This window comes from Ahaetulla prasina, chromosome 4 (assembly GCF_028640845.1).
Source record: "Ahaetulla prasina isolate Xishuangbanna chromosome 4, ASM2864084v1, whole genome shotgun sequence".
NCBI lineage: Eukaryota > Metazoa > Chordata > Lepidosauria > Squamata > Colubridae > Ahaetulla > Ahaetulla prasina.
The window spans coordinates 58290085-58314766 of NC_080542.1; the positions used below are offsets into that span (position 1 = coordinate 58290085).

The 24682-nt window shown below is 39.3% G+C and overlaps 1 protein-coding gene and 1 long non-coding RNA gene across 3 annotated transcripts in view; one reads left to right on the forward strand and one right to left on the reverse strand.

Annotated features, from left to right (window-relative positions):
* Window positions 1-883: 883 nt before the first annotated feature.
* Window positions 884-19950, reverse strand: LOC131196843 (uncharacterized). Its single transcript, XR_009154835.1, has 3 exons — window positions 19667-19950; window positions 19388-19542; window positions 884-2413 (listed from the first exon to the last, which is right to left on the reverse strand). It is a non-coding gene; the product is annotated as an uncharacterized LOC131196843 (long non-coding RNA).
* The window catches only part of ZNF830 (zinc finger protein 830), a 38151-nt gene continuing 32857 nt past the window's right edge, over window positions 19389-24682 (forward strand). The window contains exons 1-2 of one of the 2 annotated variants that reach the window (XM_058180243.1): window positions 19389-19579; window positions 20851-20950. In XM_058180243.1, coding sequence (XP_058036226.1) covers window positions 19443-19579; window positions 20851-20950 — 237 coding nt within the window. In that variant the 5' untranslated portion in view covers window positions 19389-19442. The remainder of the gene's footprint in view (window positions 19580-20850; window positions 20951-24682) is intronic. The other variant, XM_058180244.1, reaches the window with a different exon arrangement.

Sequence of the window (24682 nt, forward strand, 5' to 3'; positions counted from 1 at the left end):
GGGTCCTGCCCTGAAGAAGCTACCAAGATGGATCTGTCATTACTATTCTTATGATCTTAATCAGAGTTATTTTAATTTGGGAAATTACCATCATAAGAAAGAAGTTGTAGTTATCATACAGGAGTAGCTCTTTTCCTAGATTTATTTTTTCCCATGGATAAGGATAGCTGTGCCTTTGTTGCTGCAATACTCAGCAAAGGAAAAAGAAAAAGGCCTTGAGAAAGATTTGGGATTCTGTGACTCTTCTTTGAATAACCAAGCGATCTTGTCTCCCTCTCCTCCTTCTGTCTGGCCATTTTTCTATGCTAATGGTTGAAAAATACACTGGTTTTTTGAATACTTTGAATATTGTTGTGTTTATATTTTTTCAGCTCAAGGCAGCATACACAATATCCCTTTCCTCATCTTTTAATGCCCAACAAACCTCTAAAGTTGGGTGGAGAAAAATTAACTCCAAATCATCCAGTATATTTCCACATCAGAAGGTGCATGGCTTCTCTAGTCCTAGTCCAATGTTGTAGCTACTACAAACTATATGCTTCTTTCACCTGTGGTTGCAGTGGTAGGTGGTAGGTGTAATATGAATAATAGCAGCTTAATGTGGACATCATAATACTGTGCCTAAACCTGTGCTTCCTTTTACACAGATTATGAGAGCTATTTGATTAATTCCATTTGATTGATAAGTTTCAAGGTTTTTTTTCAGTTCCCAAAACCAAATATTCATTTTGTTCTCTAACATCAGAAGATAATTTTAAACTGTTGTTTTAGAAAGCTCAAGAGAACGTTTCAATCTAGGCAAAGAAACTACCACCTTTTTCAGATAAAAACCAAGGCTCACAAAAGTGAATCCAAAGTGGTTAGAAAATTAATTAGACAGACATTGGTTAAATTATATTTATTCTGGCTCAACATTCGGATGTTACACAAAGGATACATTATGTGATTATAACATAAACAAGATAATGTATCAGTCATCTCAGTATAAATATTTCATAGGGTCTTTCACTTTCAAAAGGGGCTATACGTAGATCAACTTACTTCATTATAAAAATTAATTAAATCTATTTTAATTGTTATATTAAACATTGCACAAAACCTAAATTGATAATATTTCATTTAATAATATTTCATTTAATGGAGTTACAATAATTATTCATTCCCATACTGAACAATTTCCCTCTCCATCACATTAAAAATTACAATTATGTAACAATACATAGAGCCATAACCATAGTTTTGGCTGAAATTTTGGGTGAAATTTCAGGATGAGCATCTTATCATACAGGAATAAAAAGTCATTTGAAAAAGTTGAAAATAGCATACCATTAAGTTACATTAATATTAATATGTTAAGAGTTAAAGAGTATTGGAGTTGAAATTATATGCATATGGGAGCAAACTTAAAAAGCAAAAATAGATCTGCTGTTAGTTTAAATGTGCATGGCATGAAACATATTAAATACCCCAGAACATATAAAGAAACCATTATTTGCAGAAATTGTAGTCCTATAAACAAGGAAGAGAGAATGACAAACTCACAACACCCTACTGAGAAAACCTTAATAATTCAAGAAGCAAGAATAGTGCCACAGAACATTGAGTGCTAATTGGTTTATACTCTGCACAGCTGTGTTTCGCTTAACTATAGTTCGTTAAATAAACAAGTGGCTGAATTCAGATTATACTTAAACTATGATTTACAAACCACAGGAGCTTAGTTAGACAATATACAATACCAAAACAAAACAAGCAACATTGTGAAGTAACACCAATTATTCTGCAATTGTTAGGGCAAACATGTTTTGTCGAACTACTAAGAGTCCATTTGAATTCTTTTTCTTTTTTTTCAGCCAATCCATTTGCCCATTATTGCGGCAACAAAGAAGCATGTATTTTTGGGAGCATACTAACTACTTTTCACCTTAGCCTTTAATATAATAATCAGAGAAAGAAAAAAACGGTTGATCAAAACTTGGTACAGAAGGCTGACACTTGGTCACTCCGACTCCTTTTTCTCCTCTTCCTCAGGAGGTGGAACATATCTTCTCACTTCGCTGTGGTGGACCCACTCCTCCACTTCATCCATCTTCAGGTACAAGTAGTTGATCGAAGTCACTTTGAAAGGTCCCTTCCATCTCTGCTGAGAGGAATCATCCAACCATTTCAGAACAACCAAATCTCCAGCCTTGTATGGATGCAGTGCGAAATCAAGCTCAGCTTCTTCTGGATCGCTGTACTCAGAAGCCATGGTGAGAAGATGTGAAATCTGTCCTTGCACGAAGGATATATTTAACCTTCTCTATTCAGGGCCACACCTGATGGCTTAGCTGGCTGGCTGGCTGGCTGGCTGCTGCAAAATATGGTTCTGGATTGTCCCCTGGTTGGTAGAGGGGTCTTGTCAGGAGTAATTCTGAAAGATAATGAATCAAATTTGAATGAATTCTTAACTGATAATGTCCTCATCAGAAATAGTTTGGGGGCATAAAGCTGTAGCTAACTTTATTAATTAACAATTACCATGCTTTTGTCCATTACAATATATCTTGGTATTTTAAATTGGGAGTTATGGCAAGCATTTCATTCAATATAAGTGTATTTTATCTTCCCTATATAAACGTAGAACTGTGTTCTCCCTGCTCTGCTACTTTCTTCTTTTTTTATACAATATGAGGAAGGTTACAATGAAGAAGAATCACTGCCTAGGTTAGTGAGTGACTGCTGATTTACTTCTAGGAGCTTTCACACTTCACCCCTTAAGCCACTATGGGTTCTTGCTTACCACCATTTTCATTTCATTTCTATTTGCATGGGAAATGGAGATTTTGCAATATCCTTCCCCCAGGAGTGGGAAGAGAATGGAAAATTTGCAGTATCCTTCCCCTGCCACACCCACCAAGACACCATGCCTTGCCCACAGAACCGGTAGTAAAAAAATTTGGATTTCACCACTGCAGCAATCCTATCTGATTGCATGATGGTAAGTGTTTTGAGAGCACACAGTTACTTTTTTGTGGATTTTTCTGTTTTTTTACAAAACCAGAGGATGGCTGTTTGTCATTGAACATTGCTGCCTGCTAATTTGGGACAACCTGTTCTCTCATTAGTGGTAATTCTTATTGTAGTAATCAGGATCCAGGTATTTGCAAGGTGCAAAGATGTCTCTTTCTCTGTGCAGCATTTTATTACTTTTATACAGTTTTTACAAGCAGAATAAGGCAAACTGGTAACAGTGTTTTCATTGGTAGATTCCTCTCCCCCCTGAAATACCAACTAGGGGCCCTGGTGGTGAAGTCAAGGTGAAGTAATGCGAACCAAAGCCAGAATGAGATAATGCAGAGATGCAAGGTGCTAGGGAGTCAGTCCTTAGCACGGCCCTATACGACCTCTCACCTCTACATCCCATTCTGTTTTGCTTTGTTTGGCAAGACATCACCTTACAGGGGTTTAGTAAAAGGGTCATAATCAGGAGAGGAATATCCCTGCAATTGCTTATACAAGGCATAAACCAGCCCCTTAGGCAGCGTAGGAGGGGGTTTGGGACAAAATATGGCAATATATATGTTATAAAAAGAGGGAAGACACTGAGCAAAACAACATCCACCAATCAAAATACCACAAATGATGACTGAATAACGTAGGATATTTCCCAACCTGTAGGTAGCCAAGACCAAAGGCTTTCCCACCAAGATCCTAAAGTGTCAATTTTTAAATGAGAGGCCAAATTGTGTAAAATGTTAAGCTGATATGTGACTCTTCAAAAACTGTACTGTTTAAGACAGGAGAACTAATGTGAAGACAGTGAGGTTTTTTTTGTTTGAAGAAGTACAATTAACTATTTTTACACATTACATTTTCATGGACTGCTACCACTGGTGTATGCAACGGGATTGCGTTAGGGGGTGGATAATATGCAACTTCCCCCCAACTAGCTATAGTCTTATAGTTAAAGTCCCCTTTTAATAAAAACCCACTCAAACCAGTAAAGTTTTGAATTACCACAAGCTTGTGCCAGCCCCCTGGCATTTTGATGGAAAAAAGAATGACTAAAAAATGGATCTGTGAACAAAGTAGGTAAAATAAAAATAGCAGCATCTGTATGACTATTGCCTTCAGAAAGAGGACCAGGAAGGGATGAGTGACTGCGTATATGAGAGACAAAGTATATATGTTTCCGGTCTTGTAGCAGTTGCTGTAAAGTGAGAAATAGGGCCACAAGATTGGAGTAAATCCTGGGCGTGATAGAAGCACCTAGAAGATTAAAAATAAGTTGACACACCTACTGAGAGTCAGAGATTAAATTAAAAGGCTGTTGGGAAAAAGTGTAGAAAGCTAAGATAGCAGCAGACAATTCTGAGCATTGTGGCGAGGATTGCACTGCAGTGTAGGACACTTTCCAGATACCAGCATGAGGATCCTTGTAAGCAATTGCTCCTCTCGTTCGTCCTCCATCAGAAAAAACACTAAGAGCTTGCGACAACAGAGAGGAAGAAAGCAGTGGGCGGACAGGAAAGAAGGAAGTCAGTAAACAAGTAAGCCGAGGATCTTTAGGCAAATGATATGCAATACAACCCACAGTCAATTAAAGCAGGGGTCTCCAACCTTGGTCCCTTTAAGACTGGTGGACTTCAACTCCCAGACTCTGGGAGTTGAAGTCCACCAGTCTTAAAGGGACCAAGGTTGGAGACCCCTGAATTAAAGCACACTGAAGAGATAGGTTATTCTGAAAATAAAAGTGAAAATCAGATTTTGGGATAGGAAAAACAATATTTATTAAATCAGTCCCATTTCTATGACAAGCTTGAGTGCGCCCCAAGGTTATAAATTCAGCAATAGCTTGGATAAATGGCAAAACATTTTGGGATGGTGTATGGGATAAATAAAGCCATTCAATACAATACACTTTTTGCTCTTCTAAAACAGCTTCAAAAATAAAACAAACAATCTAAATGAGGTTTTTTGAGCCAATGCTCTGAAATATAATTAAGCATTTGAAACTTCAAAAATTTCCAGAAAGAAAAAGAAAATCAAAACTGTATTCAGAGCCAAAAACAGTGCAACTGCAAAGGCAGGTATCAGATGTCACCTTTTACCCCACTTTTCACAAGCTGGCTCAGCAGAGAAAAAAAAATGGTGAAAAGAACAAAAACCTGCAGCCCCCCCCCCTTGCTCCTCCAAGGGGGAAAAATCCTTCCATAAAAGAATGAAGGGGGGGAGTACAGGGAGAAAAAATGTTTAAACCACACAGAATTCTCACCTCCTTTTGCCTCTCAGCGTCCTTTCAATAAAACAACCCACTCTACATTTCTCTCTAGCCTCAACAACTCACAGACATTTTCCACAAATTTATCTCCCACATCCTCCATGGGAACTTTACTTACTTCACAACAGTAACAACAACAAAACCTTACAACTTACTGTTTATAGAAAGGGAATCTCTCTAAGGTGGGGTCAACACACAGGCATTCACAGGTCACTTATCACACCTTATGAGCTTCGGCACATTTCACACATATATGCACATTTGTACTGCAATCAGACCTTTTTTGTATAAACCAGTTTCACATACAAACAAATCATTCAATACACTCTTCCATTCAAATCAGTCATTATTATTTCAGGGAGCTTTTTCACAAGCCAATGAGCTCCGTTTTCTAAATAATTTTGTGTACTATTATTAAAGGATTTCATCCTCCATCCAGGTCTGGAAATTATTACACATACACACACATATACACCAGTAAACGACATTTCCAAAGTTGTGGCGTTTTGTTTTTTAAATCCTCACTTTTTATTTCCTTGGCCAACCTATAGCTCATTCTTGAAGCAGTGGGAAAACTCAGAGAGCAGTTTCAATCATAAATGTAATTGTGGGCTCTAACTACTCTCCGTTTCCCACAGCTCCAAGCTGAGAAGTTTACTTAAGTGCAGGCTGGCCAGACATATCACAATCAATTCAATCCAATTCAATTCTACATGCTATTATTATAGTTGCATATCAACAAAATAATTTTTAACAGAAATCACATCAAATTAATCAATTCAAATTATTGGAGTCTTCCCATTTAGTCAGGCTTTACATTTTTTATTACCTGCTAAATCCCGGGTGCGCGAATTTCGGTGAAGATATCATCCAACCAACCCCTGGAGGCCCAGTGGGGTCAAGATACTTTTCTTTTTTATTCTTAGTTCTTTCAGAGTTCTCTGGCTCTTTTGAAAATTGTAAATTATCAAGATCTTTATAACACTTTCCTTGAGGCTTGCTGCCTTGTGATAAAGCCGCTGCTAACAAATTGGATTGGTAAGAGAATGTTCCTATATCTTGACATGCTTTAATCATATCTGCCAAATCAAGATCTTTTCCAGTAGCTTCCAACCTTCCCTGCATATAGGTACTTCCCAACCCCATATCTGTAATTCCTTTTCTAAATTCTGTTAAAACTGCATATGACAAAGCGCGATATTCTACTATTTGAGCCCCATTCTGATCTACTTGTCCTGTAATGTGTACTGGACGAACAGAAAGCATATCAGCAATTTCTTCTATATTCTCCCCCCCCCCACCCCCCCTGTGCTTTTGTCTAACTGTTCCTTTAAAACTTGCCTAATGGGGGTGTACAGCGGCTGTGGAGATGCAATAGAATTAGCCCCTTCAGGAGGAGCTGATGGTTCAATCAAAGATGATTTCGGAGTGACAATTTTAATTTGATCATAATCAGGTGGAGAGCTTGTAGTTAATTAGTGCCCTGACAAAGTATCGGAGCCAAATTTTTCTATTGCTTGACGGCATTGATACCATCGATGGAGTATTTGCAATGGAGCCCGGCGTTCAAGATGTAAAGTATGCCCTATCTTAGCCCAATCTGGTAAACGGAGCGTCCCCTCTTCTGGATACCAGGGACAATGTTTCCCTACCTCCACCACCAGCTTCCTTATGTCGGCCTCAGGTGCCATCACACCAGACTTCTGCAACAGGAATTGGAGTTCCTGAACATCGGTTTGCTGGTGTTGAGACAGCGTGCAACCCATACTTACCACTGAGGGATCCCGTAGGATGAAAGGTGCACCAGGGGTCTATTCCAGACGATGGTAATATGTCGGCTGTTGCTCCCCGTGAAGGGTATCCTGTTTCGGGCGCCAGATGTGAAATCAGGGTCCAGGCATTTGCAAGGTGCGAAGATGTGTCTACTTTTATACAGTTTTTACAAGCAGAATAAGGCAAACTGGTAACAGTGTTTTCATTGGTAGATTCTTCTCCCCACTGAAATACCAACCAGGGGCCCTGGTGGTGAAGTCAAGGTGAGGTAATGCAAACCAAAGCCAGAATGAGATAATGCAGAGATACAAGGTGCGTAGGCAGGCAGTCCGTAGCAGTTTGCTGCACACGGCCCTATACCACGACTTCTCACCTCTACACTTAATTCATCCTTGGATCCTACAGCCAAGATAGTCATTTCCTAGTTCCTTTCTCTTAGTATTTTTTAGAGGGTATTTCTTCCTCTTCTCTTCCTATCAATGCAGCAATATGCAGCCAAAGTGATAGTTATTGGGGAAAGTATTTGGTCACAAATTTGCTCACATGTTTTTACTTTACTACCATTTTTGCAAAAAAAGAAAAAAAGTTTTAGTGTAGAAAGATTTGTGTCACTCCAGCCAGAAAATTTTGCAGCCAGAAAATTTTGTTTGTGGCAACCACTTAAAAGTTTTTGCAAATGACCAAACAAATACTATGTTAGATTGCACAGTGGCTGCACATACAGAGGTTGCAGGACAACATATTTAAAGGGCAATAGAATGGGGGAGGGTGATGTAAATTTACAATGGAAAAAGCAGCTGCATTCAGCTAATAGCAAAAACTTTTCTATAGGTAATAGAATGCATGGTCGACATGCCACAGCATACTGTATGGAATAGGAGGGCTTTAAAAAGAGTTTAAAATCATCAAGTGAGCCTCATATTAATTAATTGCTGGTGCTTGGTTTTTAAAACTGAAAGTAAGGAGGTTGTCCTTAGCAGAAGAAGCCCTACCTCTAATCTAAATATTTGAAAAGTTAATAGCCATTAAAATAGTTATAGACTTAACTGTATTATATTTTCCCACCCCACTCTGGGGCCAGCCAGAGGTGGTATTTGCCAGTTCTCTGAACTACTCAAAATTTCCACTACCGGTTTTCTGAACTGCTCAAAATTTCCGCTACTGGTTCTCCAGAACCTGGCAGAACCTGCTGGATTTCACCCCAGGATTGCTCGTGTGGAAAACTGGTGCAAAACCTATATAGAAGTTCCCTGAAATATAGCAATCTATTTTAGAAAAACATATTGCTATTACTTTCACTGTTTTTTAAATACTTTATATGATTTTGAAAGAAAAGGCCAGGATCTGATATACACTAGTCTGACTTAATCTACACTGATATTTTCAGACTGTTCTAGAATGGACAGTAAATAACCAATCTCTGGCTAAAAACATACAAGCTTATACCTATGACATCTCTTCATTTTTATTCTTTGTCGTATCCTCCAATTTTGATCAATTGTAAGAACAGTGCTACTCTCTTGTCTTATGGATTCCAATGGGACTTATTTCCTAGTAATTATACTTAGAACTACAACTTTATCCCAAAGGTGCTTTTTCAAGAGGCAAATGGACTTTCTGGTTTTTCTTTGAAGACATTTCACTTCTCATCAAAGAAGCTTCTTCAGCTCTTGCTGGTGGAGAATGGAAGGATTTATACTCCTTTCAGAGAGTTGGACATCTGCATTCTTTTAGTGAGTCATTAAGGTCACCTGGAGATTTATTTGTGTCATCAGGGTCACCTGAGTGGTGCAAATTGATGTGGAGCCTTCTTGGAACTGTTGAAAGGACTATGTTGTAGATTGGAGATAGATGATGTCGTATCCCACCCCCTTTGTTGAGAGAAGGCTGTTCAGTTTTGACATAGTTGGCTTCTTTGACCCCTCTTTCAAACCAGTTGTCTTCTCTGTTCAAAATGTGGACTTTACTGTCTTCAAACGAGTGGCCTGTATCTTTTAAATGCAGATGGGCTGCTGAATCTAGTCCCGATATGTTTATTCTACTATGTTGTGTCATGTGCTTATGAAGTGGTTGTTTTGTTTCCCCAATGTACAGATCTGCACATGGCTTGCTGTATTGTACTGCATATACCACATTGGTCAGTTTATGTCTGGGTGTTTTATCTTTGGGGTGGACAGGCTTCTGCCTTGTATTTTTGGTTTTGAAGTGTGCACATGTTATGTTGGCTGAAGATCCTCCTGAGCTTTTCTGATATTCCTGCAATGTATGAGATGATAACGTTGCTTCATTTATTGTTCTCTTCATGGTCTGTTATGGAGGAGCTCTTGTAGGGTCTTATCTGAGATATGATGAAGGCCCACTTGAGATATCCACACATTCTGAGGGCTTCCTTAATGTGTTTTTTCTTTTTCTTTCCCATCTTTGCTGGCAGGCAGGCCTTCAGCTCAATGCTGTACGGTTCTGATTACTTCCATTTTGTGTTCCAGTGGGTGGTGGGAATCAAAATGTAAATATTGATCTGTGTAGGTAGGTTTTCTAGAAACTTCAATGTTCTTCCTTAACATGTATCACACAGTCCAGGAAGGCTAGACTGTTTTCCTTAACATCTTCCCATGTAAATTTGATGTATCTGTCCATAGTGTTGATATGTTTGCTGAACACTTTCAATTCCTGTGTTTTGATCTTGACCAAAGTGTCATCCACATACCTATACCAATGAGTGGATGGAATTCCAGTGAAGGAGTCTAAGGCTTTGGTTCTACCTCTACCATATAGGTTGGCCACAATGGGGACTCAGGTGAACTCATGGCACAGGTCTATTTCTGTCTGTAGAAACCTTCATTGTATTTAAAATAGGTACTGGTCAAGCAGACATCCAGCATGGCACATTTGTGGTCTGGGCTGAGGTTGGTTCTGTCATTTAAGTTGCTGTCTTGTAGCAATCGTTTTTTCACTACCATGACAGCTTCAGTAATTGGAATGCAGGTGAAAAGTCACATCATAGGAAACTAACCTTGCTAGTGAAGTCCTGGGAATTGTTGGTGTGATGAGTAGTGTTGCCAACTAGAGGAGCTAATAAGGTGGTTAGATGTTTTGCAATGTTGTAGAATGTAGATGGTAGAGTGGATGCTGCTGACAATTGGTCTTAGTGGAATTCCCCCTTTGTGTATTTTGGGAGCCCATATATGCATGGGGTGGTTTCCTCAGGGTAAAGACGATAATATTGTGGCTTGTTGATGGCATTGTTTTTTAATAGTGTTGCAAAAAAATCAATGACATTTTTCTTGTAACTAATGGTGGGGTCTCTCTTCAGCAGTTTCATATATAATAATAATAATAATAATAATAATAATAATAATAATAATAATAATAATAATAATAATAATAATAATAATAACAACAACAACAACAACAACAACAACAACAACAATAACAATAATATCAGAGTTGGAAGTGACTTTGGAGATCTTCTAGTCCAACCCCCTACACCATTTCAGACAAATGGCTATCCAACATTTTCTTAAAAATTTCCAGTGTTGGAGCATTTACAACTTCTGCAGGCAAGTTGTTCCACTGATTAATTATTCTAACTGTCAGGAAATTTCTCCTTAGTTCTAGGTTGCTTCTCTCCTTGATTAGTTTCCACCCATTGCTTCTTGTTCTACCATCAGGTGCTTTGGAGAATAGTTTGAGTCCCTCTTCTTTGTGGCAACCCCTGAGATATTGGAACACTGCTATCATGTTTCCCCTAGTCCAGTGATTCCCAAACTGTGAGCCGCGGCTCCCCAGGGAGCCGCGCCACTGCCACAAGGGCGCCGCGAAGAAGCAGCGTCCGCTCCACACGCGGTGCCGCGAGATCCCAGACGCACAAAGCTGGACACGGCCGCAGCAACCGGGACTCGCACACCGCAACTCGAGACAACTCCAAAAGCCAAGGGACCCCCACGCAGCCGCACCCACACACCCCCGCGGGGCAGGCCACAGCAGGCAGGAAGACGGCAGACGCCGACGACGGACCAAAGGAGAAGCGCGAGCTCCGGCCCCGCCTGCCCGCCTGAACCACAGCGCCCGCCCAGACCCGCTGCCTGACGAAGCAATGGCGCACCTCCCCTCCAGTCTGCCCGTGACGCCACTGGCCTCCCAGACCACCCGACACGCTGCCCAACACGGCCGCGGCCACCACGCTCGACGGCATCGGGAAAGAGGGGCTGCGCAGAAAATAGCAAAACCACCCCGTTGGTTCCTCCCAGGTGAGCCAGGCTGGAGGCGAGAACAGCCACCTCCTCCACAAGGCGGAGACCCGAGGGAACAAGGGGATCGCGAGAGGCCAAACTCCGAGACCGAAGCAGGGACCCCCACGCCTGGGAAAGTTCCACAGAGGCCGCTCCCATCAAAGGAGACGGCGCGTCCATCAGCAAAACATGAGTATGCCAAACACTTTGTAGAAACAGACTTTTTGATTAAACTCACATACCTATGTGATATCTTTGAAAAGTTGAATGTGTTGAATCTCTCTTTACAAGGAGGCAATATGCACATTTTAAAGTTAACAGAAAAGATTTCAGCTTTCAGAAAAAAATTCAGAAAAAAAGACAAAAATTAAAAAAAAAATCGGATGTACCTATTAAGGGAGCCGCGGAAAAAATCCGAAGTGTTATGGGAGCCGCAAACCGAAAAAGATTGGGAACCTCTGCCCTAGTCCTTCTTTTCATTAAACTAGGCATACTCGGTTCTTGCAACCGTTCTTCATATGTTTTAGCCTCCAGTCCCCTAATCATCTTTGTTGCTCTTCTCTGCAATCTTTCTAGAGTCTCAACATCTTTTTTACATCGTGGCAACCAAAACTTAATGCAACATTCCAAGTGTGGCCTTACCAAGGCATTATAAAGTGGCACTAACGTTTCACATGATCTTGATTCTATCCCTCTGTTTATGCAGCCCAGAACTGTGTTGGCTTTTTTAGCAGCAGCTGCACACTGCTGGCTCATATCTAAATGGTTGTCCACTAGGACTCCAAGATCCCTCTCACAGTTACTACTATTGAGCAAGGTACCACATATCTGGTACCTGTGCATTTTATTTTTTTGGCCTAAATGTAGAACCTTACTTTTTTCACTGTTGAATTTCATTTTGTTAGATAGTGCCCAATGTTCAAGTCTGTCAAGATCTTTCTGTAACTTGAGCCTATCTTCTGGAGTATTGGCTATCCCTGCCAGCTTGGTGTCATCTGCAAATTTGATGAGTTCCCCATCTTCAGATATCCTTCAGAAGATTGTTCACCTTACCCTTGTAGTCATCTGTGTTCAGGATGACTGTCAGAGCTAAAGAAGCTTCTTGAATGAGAAGCAAATTGTCTTCAAAGAAAAACCAGAAAGTCCAGTTGCCACTTGAAAAATCACCTTTGGAACAACCATTACTTGGATGACTGAGAATCACATTGATCAGGAACTTTGAATTCGGTTAAAAATAAATTTGATGGTGGTCTGAGCGAGAAACTAGAATAACAAAAGGAACCAAGGCCTTAGAAAGCTGAAACTGTGACAATATAAGCTTTGTTTTGTACTAGCATGTCTTCTCATATTCATTCCCCAACAATAAGCGCACAAAGATTATTTTAGGGCACAGTTACAAATCAGTTCTTAATATAAGTCTTCTATTAAATGAAGAAACAGATATTTATCAAGTAAAAAATCACTCTGAAGACCTTTTAAATTACCTACAAAAATCTTGTCCTGATTATCTTATTTCCCCCTTTTTATTGTTGTTGTTATTGTTATTATTAGTATTATTCTCTCTGTTGCTTTGCATGTACATTGAGTACTTCTGTACTGGAGACAAATTCCTTGAATGTCTAATGACACTTGGCCAAATAGAATATTCAATTTAATTCAATTCTTAAATTAGTAACATGATTGTTAAGAGGATTTGGTTTCCCCATTGACTTTGCTTGTCAGAAGGTTGCAAACTTGATCACACGACTCTTGGACACTGCAACTGTCATGTGAGTCAGTTGTCAGGCATCCAAATGAAAAATCATGCGACCATGAGGATGCTGAAATGGTCATAAGTGTGAAAAATTGTCATGTCACTTTTTAAAGACTTTGAATGGTCACTAAATGAACTGTTGTAAGTTGATGACTACTTGTACATTCTGATCTTAGTAATTTTTTGTTGCTTCTCTCCAGTTTTCTGTTTATTAGCTGTTTTGTTATGTGGTTTTAATCCAATGTTAGCTGCCTAGGTTTGAATTTTTGAATTGGGCATAAATTTTACAAATATTAAATAGCCTACCTTTACTGTTTTATGGGTACACACACTAATCAGCACAGTAATTGGTACTTATTTTTCTTCTGAATTTTCTTTTACATGAAATTGCATTATTTAGTCTAAGTTTCCAGATATTATTCTGTATACCTTCTAATTTTCTATCTTCCTTTCTAACAATGAAAAGACACAATAATATCTCTATCTATATTCAGTGTATCATTTTTTATAACAAGAATGTTGTGTCTGACTGGAAGTTAGATAAACCCAGAAGTACATTGTACGTGTCTTATTTTCAGTAAACAAACTTTTGTTTATTTTTTGCTATGTTCGAATCAAGGACTATTTAAGCAAACAAGCCAGAGACAAATAAATGTGGGTTTAAGGACTTTCTGATATTACCAACAATAAAGACATTTTTTTTTGCTCGTTTTTCTCTGATCAAAAATTATAAGATTTCAGCAATGATGAAACTTAAGAGTAGCAGAACTGCCAACTAACCTTTCTGCCAAAGCTACTTTTTAAGATCTACTATCGTAGAGGAGAAATGTATTGCTGATTACTTTTGCATGGTGCTATGCCATATTTTAACTGCTGTTTATTTGTATCCCACCTTTATTACTTTTCTAAATAACTCAAGATGGTAAAAGTACCTAAAATGTTTTCCTCTATTTTCTTCACAACAACAATCTTATGAGGTGGGTTGGATTAAAATCCATTACAGAGGCTGGTGAGCCCAGCACAAAACACCGTGGGATGTCCCCTGATACCACTAGATGAGATCGCTAGGGCTTGCTGCCTTAGAAGAGTGAGGAAAATACTGAGACGACTCTCACCCTGGTCACCACTTCTTTACCCTCCTACCATTGGGAAGAAGATGCAGAAGCATAGCCAGCTGCATAAACAGGCTGAAGAACAGTTTTTATCCATGAGCTGTCAGACTCCTGAATACGAAATAACACCATAAGTGCGTAGTATGATGGATTTGCAGGGCATGTTGCACATGTTTACACTAGTACAATAGGACTGGGTGTTTTGTCAATATGATTTATTGGATTAGGGATTTTCTGTTTTCACTGTGAGTTGTTTTGTGTTGGGGGGGTGCGCTGAGGGAGCTCAACCAATCTCATTGTACCTATGCCATCTCAGATAAGTGACTGTCCAATCTCTTCTTTAAAACTTCCAGTAATGGAGCTCCCACTGGATTTCCGAAGGCAAGCTGTTCCACTGGTTGTCTTCATTGTTAGGAAGTGTCTCCTTAATTTCAGGTTGCTTCTTTCTTTGATTAGTTTCCAGCCATTATTTCTTGTCCTGCCCTCTGGTGCTTTGGAGAATAATTTGATCCTTCTTTTCTTTGTGGCAGCCACTCAAATACTGAAATACTGCTATCATGTCATTCCTAATTCTTATTTTCTTTAGACTAGTCAGACCCAAAACCTGCAGCCATTCTTCATATGGTTTAATCTCCAGACTTTTGGTCATCTTAGTTGCTCTTCTCTGAACTTTTTCCAGAGTCTCAACATCTTTTTTATAATATGGTGACCAAAATTGATTGCAATATTCCAGGTGTGGTCTTATTAAGATTTTGTAAAGCAGCATTAATGCTTCACGTGATCTTGATTCTATGCCTGTGTTTATACAACCCAGGATTGTAATAGCATTTTTGGCTGCTGCTGCACATTGCTGGCTCATATTCAAATGATCATTCACTAGGACCTCAAGGTCTCTCTCACGGTTACTGTTTTTGAGCCAGGTCCTGCCTAATCTGTACTTATTCCTTTGATTTTTCCTGCCTAAATGTTATACTTTGCTTTTCCCCACATTAAAATTCATTTTGTTGCATAGAGTCATTGTTCAAGTTTGCCAAGAACTTTTTGGATCCCGAGTTTGTCTTCTGGGGTGTTCCTGCCAGTTTAGTATCATCTGCAGATTTAATGAGTTCCCCTTCTATTCTCTCATCTAAGTCATCTATAAAGATGTTGAAGAGTATTGGGCCTAAGATGAGCCTTGTAGTACCCCACTGCTTACTTCTCTCCATGTGGATGTAGTACCATTAAGGTCTATTCATTGAGTATGATTTGTCAGCCAGCTAGAAATCCATCTGATGGTGATGTTGTCTATGTGACATAGGTTCAGATAGAGGTATAGTTGTGCATGTGTGTGAGGTGCTGCATATGTTGAGGGTAGCATGAATCAGTAAGGGTGCCTTCAGGTGTCGAGGTTGATACAAAATATTAATTTTTGCACTTTTCGCCCCTCAACCATTCTTATTTGATGCTGTTGTAGTATGTATTTGATATTGTTTTTCCATCTTCATCTGGATCTGCCTCGTGTTCTTTAACCTTCTCTTTTTACGTATACATTATATGATATGAAACTTCCCAAACATTCCCAAACTTTCTCTCCAGATGGGCAAATCATTTTATCATTTGTCTTTGTAGGTAGTTTTTTATTGGTTTTATTCCAATTCTTTCCTTATAGTCTCATTCCTGACTTTATCCCTTCTAGTCATTCCACCAATGTGGAAATGTTTTCTCAAACATTTAATTCCTGTAATAGCTAACTTTTGTTATCCTTTATTGTGTCCGTGTTTGGCACTGGTAACGTAAAGTGGGGATTGATATGCTTTTATTAGGAAGCTTTACCAATAACAAATCTAGTGGAGGTGACGGTATTCCAGCTGTGCTATTTAAAATCCTAAAGATGATGCTGTTAAAGTGCCGTACTTTCCTGAAAATTTGGAAAACTCAACAATGACTACAGGATTGGAAAAGGTCAGTTTCAATTCCAAAGAAGGGCAATCCCAAAGAATTTTCCAACTACTGTACAATTGCACTGATTTCACACACTAGCACGGTCATGTTCAAAATCCTATAAACCATGCTTCAGCAATATATGAACTGAGAATACTAGAAGTACAAACTGGGTTTCAAAGAGACAGGAACTAAAGATCAAATTGCCATCATTTAGTGGATTATGGAGAAAGCTAGGGAGTCTCAGAAAAGCATCTATTTCTGCTTCACTAACTACTCTAAGCCTTTGCTAGATCACAACAAACTGTGGCAAGTTCTTAAAGAGATGGGAGTTCCAGGCCACCTTCCCTGTTTGCTGAGGGATCTGTAATGTGGTTCAAGAAGAAATGGTTAGAACCAGACATGGAACAACAGATTGGTTTAAACTAGGGAAAAGATGACAACAAGGTTGTATATTGTCCTCCTGCTGATTTAACTTACATGCAGAGTACTTTTGAGAAATGCCAGGCTGGCTGAATCACAAGCCAGAAGATTGCCAGGAGAAATATCACTTAAGATATGCAAACGATACCACTCTAATGGCAGAAAGTGAAGAGGAACTAAAGAATCTCTTGATAAATGTGAAAGAGAATGCAAAAGTTGGCTCAAAACCCAACATTAAAAAAAACTAAGATCATGGCATCAGGTCTCATTACTTTCTGGTAAACAGAAGGGGAAGAAATGGAAGCAGTGACAGATTTCATTTTCTTGGGCTCCAGATGGCAAGATCACCCCAGATGGCAACTGCAGCCATGAAATTAAGACACTTGCTCCTTAGGAGGAAAGTGTGAGATATAAGACCAAATATTTTAATCCTCACAATTCATAAACAAGTCTGGTTCACAAAATCAAAGGTTTATTGGAGATAAAAGGAAGAAAAATAAAAAGCAGTTGCAAGTGCGGCCTCTTATACCCTTCCCAAATGGATTGAGTTCAAAGAGAGCAAGAATCAGTTTTCAAGCTACACGTTTTATACTCCTAACAATGCACACCATGCTTAAGAAACTCCCCACTAACCCCATTATTCTACTAAGTCATTTATTTAAGTTATTTCATCTTCTAAAGGGTCATGATGACAATTTCTCTGGAGGAACAGATATCTTATCTTGTTTGCTAGTAGCTTCGTCCTTGGTGGATGTTCCTATCTAACTGAATTGTGACCTTGCCTTGGACATATGTTCTTCTCTTCCAAGAAAGATTTTTAGCAAGTCATCACGTACTGTTTCACTGAATACAATTTGTGGTCATTTTACAACAGTAAGAACATCATAGCTTTTTAATACATTATACTTTATAAAAGAGTAACCTATTATTCATTTCCTTCAAAAGCTATGGCAAATCTAGACAGCGTATTAAAAAGCAGAGACATTATCTAATCAACAAAGGTCTATATAGTCAAAGCTATAATTTTCCCAGTAATAATGTACGGCTTTGAGAGTTGGACCCTAAAGGTGGCTAAGCACTAAAGATTTGATGCTTTTGGGTTATGGTGTTGGAGAAGACTCTTGACAGTCCCTTGGACTACCTAGAGATCGAATCATTCAATCCTAAAGAAAACAAACCCTGACTTTCTGAAGGACAGAAACTGAAGCTCAAATATTTTGGCCACCAAATAAGAACACAGGACTCTTTGAAAAAAAATAGAAAGCAAAGGAGGAGACAGCAGATGATTAGATCGTGAAATAGTGTCATTGATGTGAGCATGGGTTTGGGCAAACTCCCGGAGATAGTGAAGGATTGGGAGAAGGGCTGGTTTGCTGTTCATGAGTTTGCAGAAAATTGACCAAGACTTAGCAACTGAATTATAAGAAAGAGTTCACAGAAGAGCAACAAAGATGAATAGGGAGAGTGAAGTAGGGAGTGAGTGAGTAGTGAGTATATGACAAATGGTTGCGAGAATCAGGAATGCCTAGTATAATAGAACAGCATGGATGACATAGCAGTCTTCCAATGTTTGAGGGATTGTCACAGAGAGGAAGGGTCAATCTATTCTCCAAAGTACTGTTGGAAGAAAGATCCATCTGGGTTCAGTTCCAAGTGGGGAAAAAACACTGGAAACATGGAGACTGCTTGGAAAGATGGTTTAATGGTGGACAGGAGCACATGGTTTGAGTTCCTGAACAGAAAAGGGCTGAGATGCTGAGCATGCCCTGGCTTTATGCTCTCTCTAAGCTTTGAACTTCCCGGGGCACAGGAAAAGTATCCTGATTGGTTGTCAAACTCCCAGGGGGTGGGGGTTTTAGCTAGACTTGTTGGCTGATGTAATCTTCCCAGATGTCATGGGGTGAGTTTTTGTTGCTAGATGGGTCCTATTGTGTTGCAGATGATGGTCCATTGACAAAGGTGGGGAGAATGAGTTTCTGCCTCTGGCCCATTGACAAAGGTGGGGGAAGGCAGGAACCTGCAGGGAGCTGCTTTGTCCTTAAAACATGTTTCTCAATTTCTCATCCAGGGAAATATAATATTCTGCCCTTTTTAATATTTCCTAAAATATTTTATTCTTCTAGGAGGGGGGTGGGTGCTAACTTCCTACACGCTTTTTACAGTAAAAACATGGAAGAAATTTTATTTTTTCCAAAACTTCTCCCATTGTTTTGTTCTAAATGTTTTTTTAAAAAATGCCTCTATCATACAATTGTTTACTTCTGTCAGGAAATTGAACTAGAAGACTTCCAAAGCCCCTTTCAAGTCTTGTTATTCTGTATTGTTTCATAACACACTGATAGAACACCAAAAGTGCTGATTTATTTAGTTAGATAATGCTTCTATATAGATTATAGAACTATTTACCTATTAAACTTTTTAAAATAGTAATTTATATATATTTCCCATTTATATAAAACCTGAATTACAGAAGAATCTTATAGCTATATCAAATCTTACTCCTTCAGAATCAGGCAGAATTCATATCTAACCCAGGAAAATACAAATATACGTCAAAATCATCTAAATATTTCGGCTTCATATTCCTGCATCAAAAACAAATTCCTTGTGTGTCCAATCACACTTGGCCAATAAAGAATTCTATTCTATTCTATTCTATTCTATTCTATTCTATTCTATTCTATTCTATTCTATTCTAATTCGTGTTAAGAAATTTCTTTATGGCATTATCTTCAATCTCAAGAGATTTGCATTTTCCTTGGTAGATTAGTTTTGAACCGATCACCACCACCCCACCCCACCCAAATTGAAACAGCAATAACAGAGAATTATTATTTCGAGACAAGACTCCGCGTGACGTATAATCTCTGCGACTATGGCGCAATTCTGATCGCGTTTTTTTTTTTTTTACCTTGAGTCTCGTGGCAGAGAAATCGGCAAAGGAGAAAGGTTTTTGTTTTGCAGTCATGGCTACTTCGAGTTCGGGCCGAGAACCGCGGCGATCTGTGGGTACTTTGGGACAAGAGGAGCTGCGGAGATTAATGCGAGCCAAACAGCGCGAATCGGCTGCGGGGAAAAGGAAAATTGACTCTCCCTACGTTAGATATCCTGTCTTATCTTCGGGCGAGATGCCCCCCCCTTTGCAAAAACAGGGATTTTTTTTTGAGTTTTGTCTGTCTCGGTTACTCACCGGAAGTGACAGTGAACTAAATCTCGTTCCGCGGCGCTTCTTTTTCTGTAGGGTAGGCATTTTAGTTCATTATAGCTATCCTGCATATTGTGTTTTTTTGAAGTAATCAATAGCGTGTTATGCACGTTTGAAGCAAAAACACAAGACTGCAATCTGATCAAAATGTCTTCCTAAAGGAATGTGTTAACTGGCTGGAAAAACTTTTGCATTTCCTTTAAGCTCCTCCCTCTTAGTTCTTAGACTTACCTACATTTTCCTTTCTGCTACAACACATCTGGCAGGATGTTTAATATGCTATACTGTGGAAGAATAAAAGGATTTGGTAAAATACCTAAATGTAGTCTAGTGGCCAGTTTACATTCAGGTGAAGAGCAGATTCCTCCAGCAATCAGTTTTCTCCATTCTCTACAGGTAATCCTTGACTTAACGACTACAGTTGAGCACAAAATTTGTTTTAATAAGGGAGACATTCATTAAGTGACTTTTGCCCCATTTTATGACCTTTCTTGCCACAGTTGTTAAATGAATCACTGCAATTGTTAAGTTAGCAACATGGTTGTTAAGTGAATCTGGCATCCCCATTGACTGCTTATCAGAAGGTCTCAAAAAGTGATCACATAAGCACAGGACACTGCAATAAATATGAGTCAATTGACAGGCATCTGAATTTTGATCATGTCACCATGGGGATGCTGCAACAGTCATAAGTGTGAAAAACAGTGATAAGTCACTTTTTTCTGTGCTGTTGTAACTTCGAATGATCTCCAAATGAACTGTCGTAAGTCGAGGACTATCTGTATTGTTCAAATGGCAAGTCCTGTTTTTATTGATTTGCTGCATTTTTACTGGCAAAAGTAGTAGTAGTATATTTTGTTTCAATAAAACATAATTAAAGTGATAACATTCAGGCTCATGAGGGAATTTAAAGCCTGCATTTAACAGAGCTTACAAACACTAATCCAAACTGATTTTTAAAAAGAAAATATAATTTGTGATCAGATTGCTTTAGTTACCTGCATTTGGTTCTTCCAGGGGTTCCTTGGAAAAAAAAATAGCAATTCTGGTATTGTACTTCAAGATTTAGTCATAGAAAAAGATGTATCTGCATTGCAGTGGTATGTTTTAAAAAATGCTGTAGTTTTGAGAGATTATTTTTGAAATTATTTTCTTAATTGCAAAACTACATATAACAGTTTGGGGAATTTAAGTTGCTGTCTGTGCAATGTGACTGTGAAGAATGAACTGCTGTGGCAAACACATGCTCTTGGAAAGCAGCACAAGGAGGTAAGAGAAGTTTAATATGTATCATACTGTAAGAATACATTAATTTTTCACTTTTAATATATCTGATTTGGTTCCTCTAACTATTCTGTCATTTAGTCAATATATTGTTAAAATAGTGGAAACATTTAGTGCATCCACATAGACCAAGCTTTCTTGGCTATCTTGATAGTCCATTTCATCCAGCACATGCAGGAAAACCTGTAGGACAGCAATGAAATAATGGTAAACTGTAGCCCCTTATGAAAAATTATCATAGAAAATAAGGAGAACCAGTTCAAAAGAATTGCTTCTACCTGTAATTGATTCTGATACTTTGTATAACTTTTTGATTGGATAGGTTTTTGTGGTATTTCTATTTTTTTAATTTGGGTAAGGCAGAACCATAGAGTGAAGAGGACTGGAATGGAGTAGAGTACAGGTAGTCCTCAAGTTACAAATGTAATGGAGCCTGCCAGTTACATTTGTAACCCAAGGATTTGTAGGAGTGAATCATGTAACTTATCCGTGATCACTCACTCCTTTTGAGCATGCATTTGCTAATCAAATGCGCAGATTGTTAAGTGCACATGAGGTATCTCAGAATGGGGGAAGGCCATGGGATGCTTAATGATGGAACAGGCCACGGGTGAAATCTAAAAATTTTCCCTACCGGTTCTATGGGTGTGGCTTAATTGGTGGGTGTGGCTTGGTGGTCAGATGACTGGGTGGGTGTGGCCAATAACAATAAATAATAAAAATAATAAACAAAGTATACAAAACAATAAGAGGTACCAAAAACCAACTTTCACACTTTACACACACACAAAACACAACACAACTGACTCACACACAATGTAAAAGCAGCTGCACTTCACCCAAAATGGCCCCTGCAACAAGCAGGAACCTCACCCAGTCACAAAAAGCTCAAAAACCAACTTTCACACTTTACACACATACAACACAACACAACATAACTGACTCACACACAATGTAAAAGTGCTGCACTTCACCCAAAATGGCCCCTGCAACAAGCAGGAACCTCACACTTTCACACTTTACACACACACAACACAACACAATTGACACACACACACACACACACACACACACACAAAATGCTACATACAGCTTTGTGAGATTTTGTGTGTTTGTGTAGTCAGAGTGAAACACTACAGAAACATACCAAATCTCAGAAAGCTGCACAGATATTTTATTATTTTGTTTTATTTATATTTTTTAGATCAGGGGTCTCCAACCTTACTAACTTTAAGGTTTATAGACTTCAACTCACAGAGTTCCTCAGCCAGCAAAGCAGGCAGATTGAGTTGCTCACTGAGGAGATGGATTGCAGGCAGGCAGTTTCAGTTGCTAGCTGAAGCAACTGATGTAAAGTATGGCTTTGCCAGCCCAAAAGGAGCACCAATAAGGTAAGTGGGGAGGGGTGGGGGCTCTTGTAAGAGGTTATTTAAAAATGATTTTAAAAGCCTGTGATGATCAGGAAACTCATCTGGGATTGCCAGAGGAAAAAATGGTTTTAAAAGGCTCCTCCGACGATCCCAGCTGAAGTTGCCTGCGCAGCCCAGAACCTCTTAAAAGGATTTTTTTTACAAGCTCTTCGGCTGAAGAGTTTGTAGAAAACATGTTTTTTAAGATTCTGGTGATGAGGAACTCAGCTGGGATCGCCAGAGGAGCCTTTTAAAACCTTTTTTTTAACAACCACTTCGGCCAAAGAGGTTGTGAAAAAAAAAAGTTTAATGGGTTCTGATGATCCCAGCTGAGCCGCAGGATCATAAAAGGCTTTTTTTTAACTTTTAAAGGCATCTTTTTGGCTGAAGAAAAGATGCTTTTAAAAGTAAAAAAAACAAACCTCTGATGATGGCGCGGCTCAGCAGGAAGCGGGGCCAGGGATTTTTGCTACTGGTTCTCAGAACCATCAGCTGCCATCGCTACCGGATCGGGCGAGCCGGCCTGAACCAGGAGCATTTCACCTCTGGAACAGGCCACTTGTTTCAGAGCACCCTATGCCTCCAACCACCCACAGATACCTCATGCAATTGCTTCCCCCCACCATCCTGCTACACTGGGTCTCCACAAGCAGGCATGTGGAGACTCCTTCCTTTTCAAAGATCTAGTGAGCTGTCTTCTCTTCAGCCTGTCTTATTTCTTTGCCTATTCCCAGTGAGCAGAGGGAGAGCAGGATGAGCATGTGCTGCTCAGCTTCTCTGACTCACAAAGGCTGCCTGCCACTTCTGGAATGGCGGGCAGTCTCGGTGAGTTTCCTCCCAAAGGCTTCCAGACTCAGCTGGAAAAGCATTTGCATGCTGAAGTGAGGCTTTGGGGCAAAAGAGCCTGGAAGCCTTTTTGCACACAGACTGGAAGCTTTTGAGTGCCCTGATCTCACCACCAGATTTCAGGCACCCATTCTCTGCAAAAGTGGATGGGTGCTTGAAATCGTGCAAGATCATGGCCCTCAGAAGTTTCCAGTCTCCAGACGAAAAGTGTTTGAGTGCCTATGGGGCATTTGGAAATGGAGTGATATCACTCCGTTTCCAAGCGCCCCATTGGCACACAAACATTGCACAGTCAGGAAGAAACAGGCAAAGGTAGAGAAAATCACATTGAGAACCTGGACAATTTGCTTATGTGATTGTCCGGGTGCTCAGTGGGATTGTCTAGGTGCTTGATGTGATTTTCTACATGCAGATTCATCACTGTGTCAAATGAGACCAATGACTGTTGTATCAACTGAAAGCTCCACTACTTTGTCAGAAGAATCCTTAGAAATACAATCATTGGTATATAGAGAGCAACGGAAGGAACAAACAGGCCTGAGCGGACCTGTACTGATTATCCAGGTGCTTGCTGTGATTTTTCGCTAGTTTCCTCTGTTGCTTCCTATTTGTCAAAAAGCTAGTAATCCACCTACAAGTATGGACAGGTACAACTAGCTGAATCAGTTTAGAGTGAAGAATTTGTGGAATGATGGTATTGAATCTACAAAAAGGACCTTTGCATAGGTCCTGGTGATTCAAGATGTTGCAAGATTACAATGCCATATTGATAGCATCATCTGACAGTCTACTTGCTTGATAGGCAAACAGCAAAGGGTCTAACAGCAGATTTGTGAAGATTTTCAGGTGAGCCAGTACTAACCTCTCAAAGGTCTTCATAACTGCAGATGTCAGGGCAATCAGTCTGAATTTATTCAGCTCCCTAATAGAGAGTTTCTTGGGAACTAAGATGATAGTGGAGCGTTTGAAGATCATGGATTTATTTTTATAAAAAATGAAATCGATATATTTTTCTGTTAATGTTAGAACAGAAATAAGTACAATAGATTGTAACAGAACAATACAGGTAATCTTCAATTTACAACCATTTATTTAATGACTTTTCAAAGTTACAGCGGCATTTTAAAAAGTGACTTATGACCATTTTTCACACTTAATGCCATTGCAGCTTCCCCATGGTCATGTGATCAAAATTCAGAAGCTTAGTAACTGATTTATTACATTGACTGTAATGTCCTAGAATGAAGTTATCAATTTTTGCAATCTTCTGACAAGCAAAGTCAAGCTGGATTCACGTTATTAATTCATGTAACATAACATGGATTCATGTTACTAAATTAGCAATTGGAATGATTCACTTAACTCTGTCTAGAAAGCTCATAAAATGGGGCAAAACTCACTTAACTGTCTCATTTAGTAATGGAAATTTTGGGCTCAATTGTGATTGTAGGTCAAGGACTAC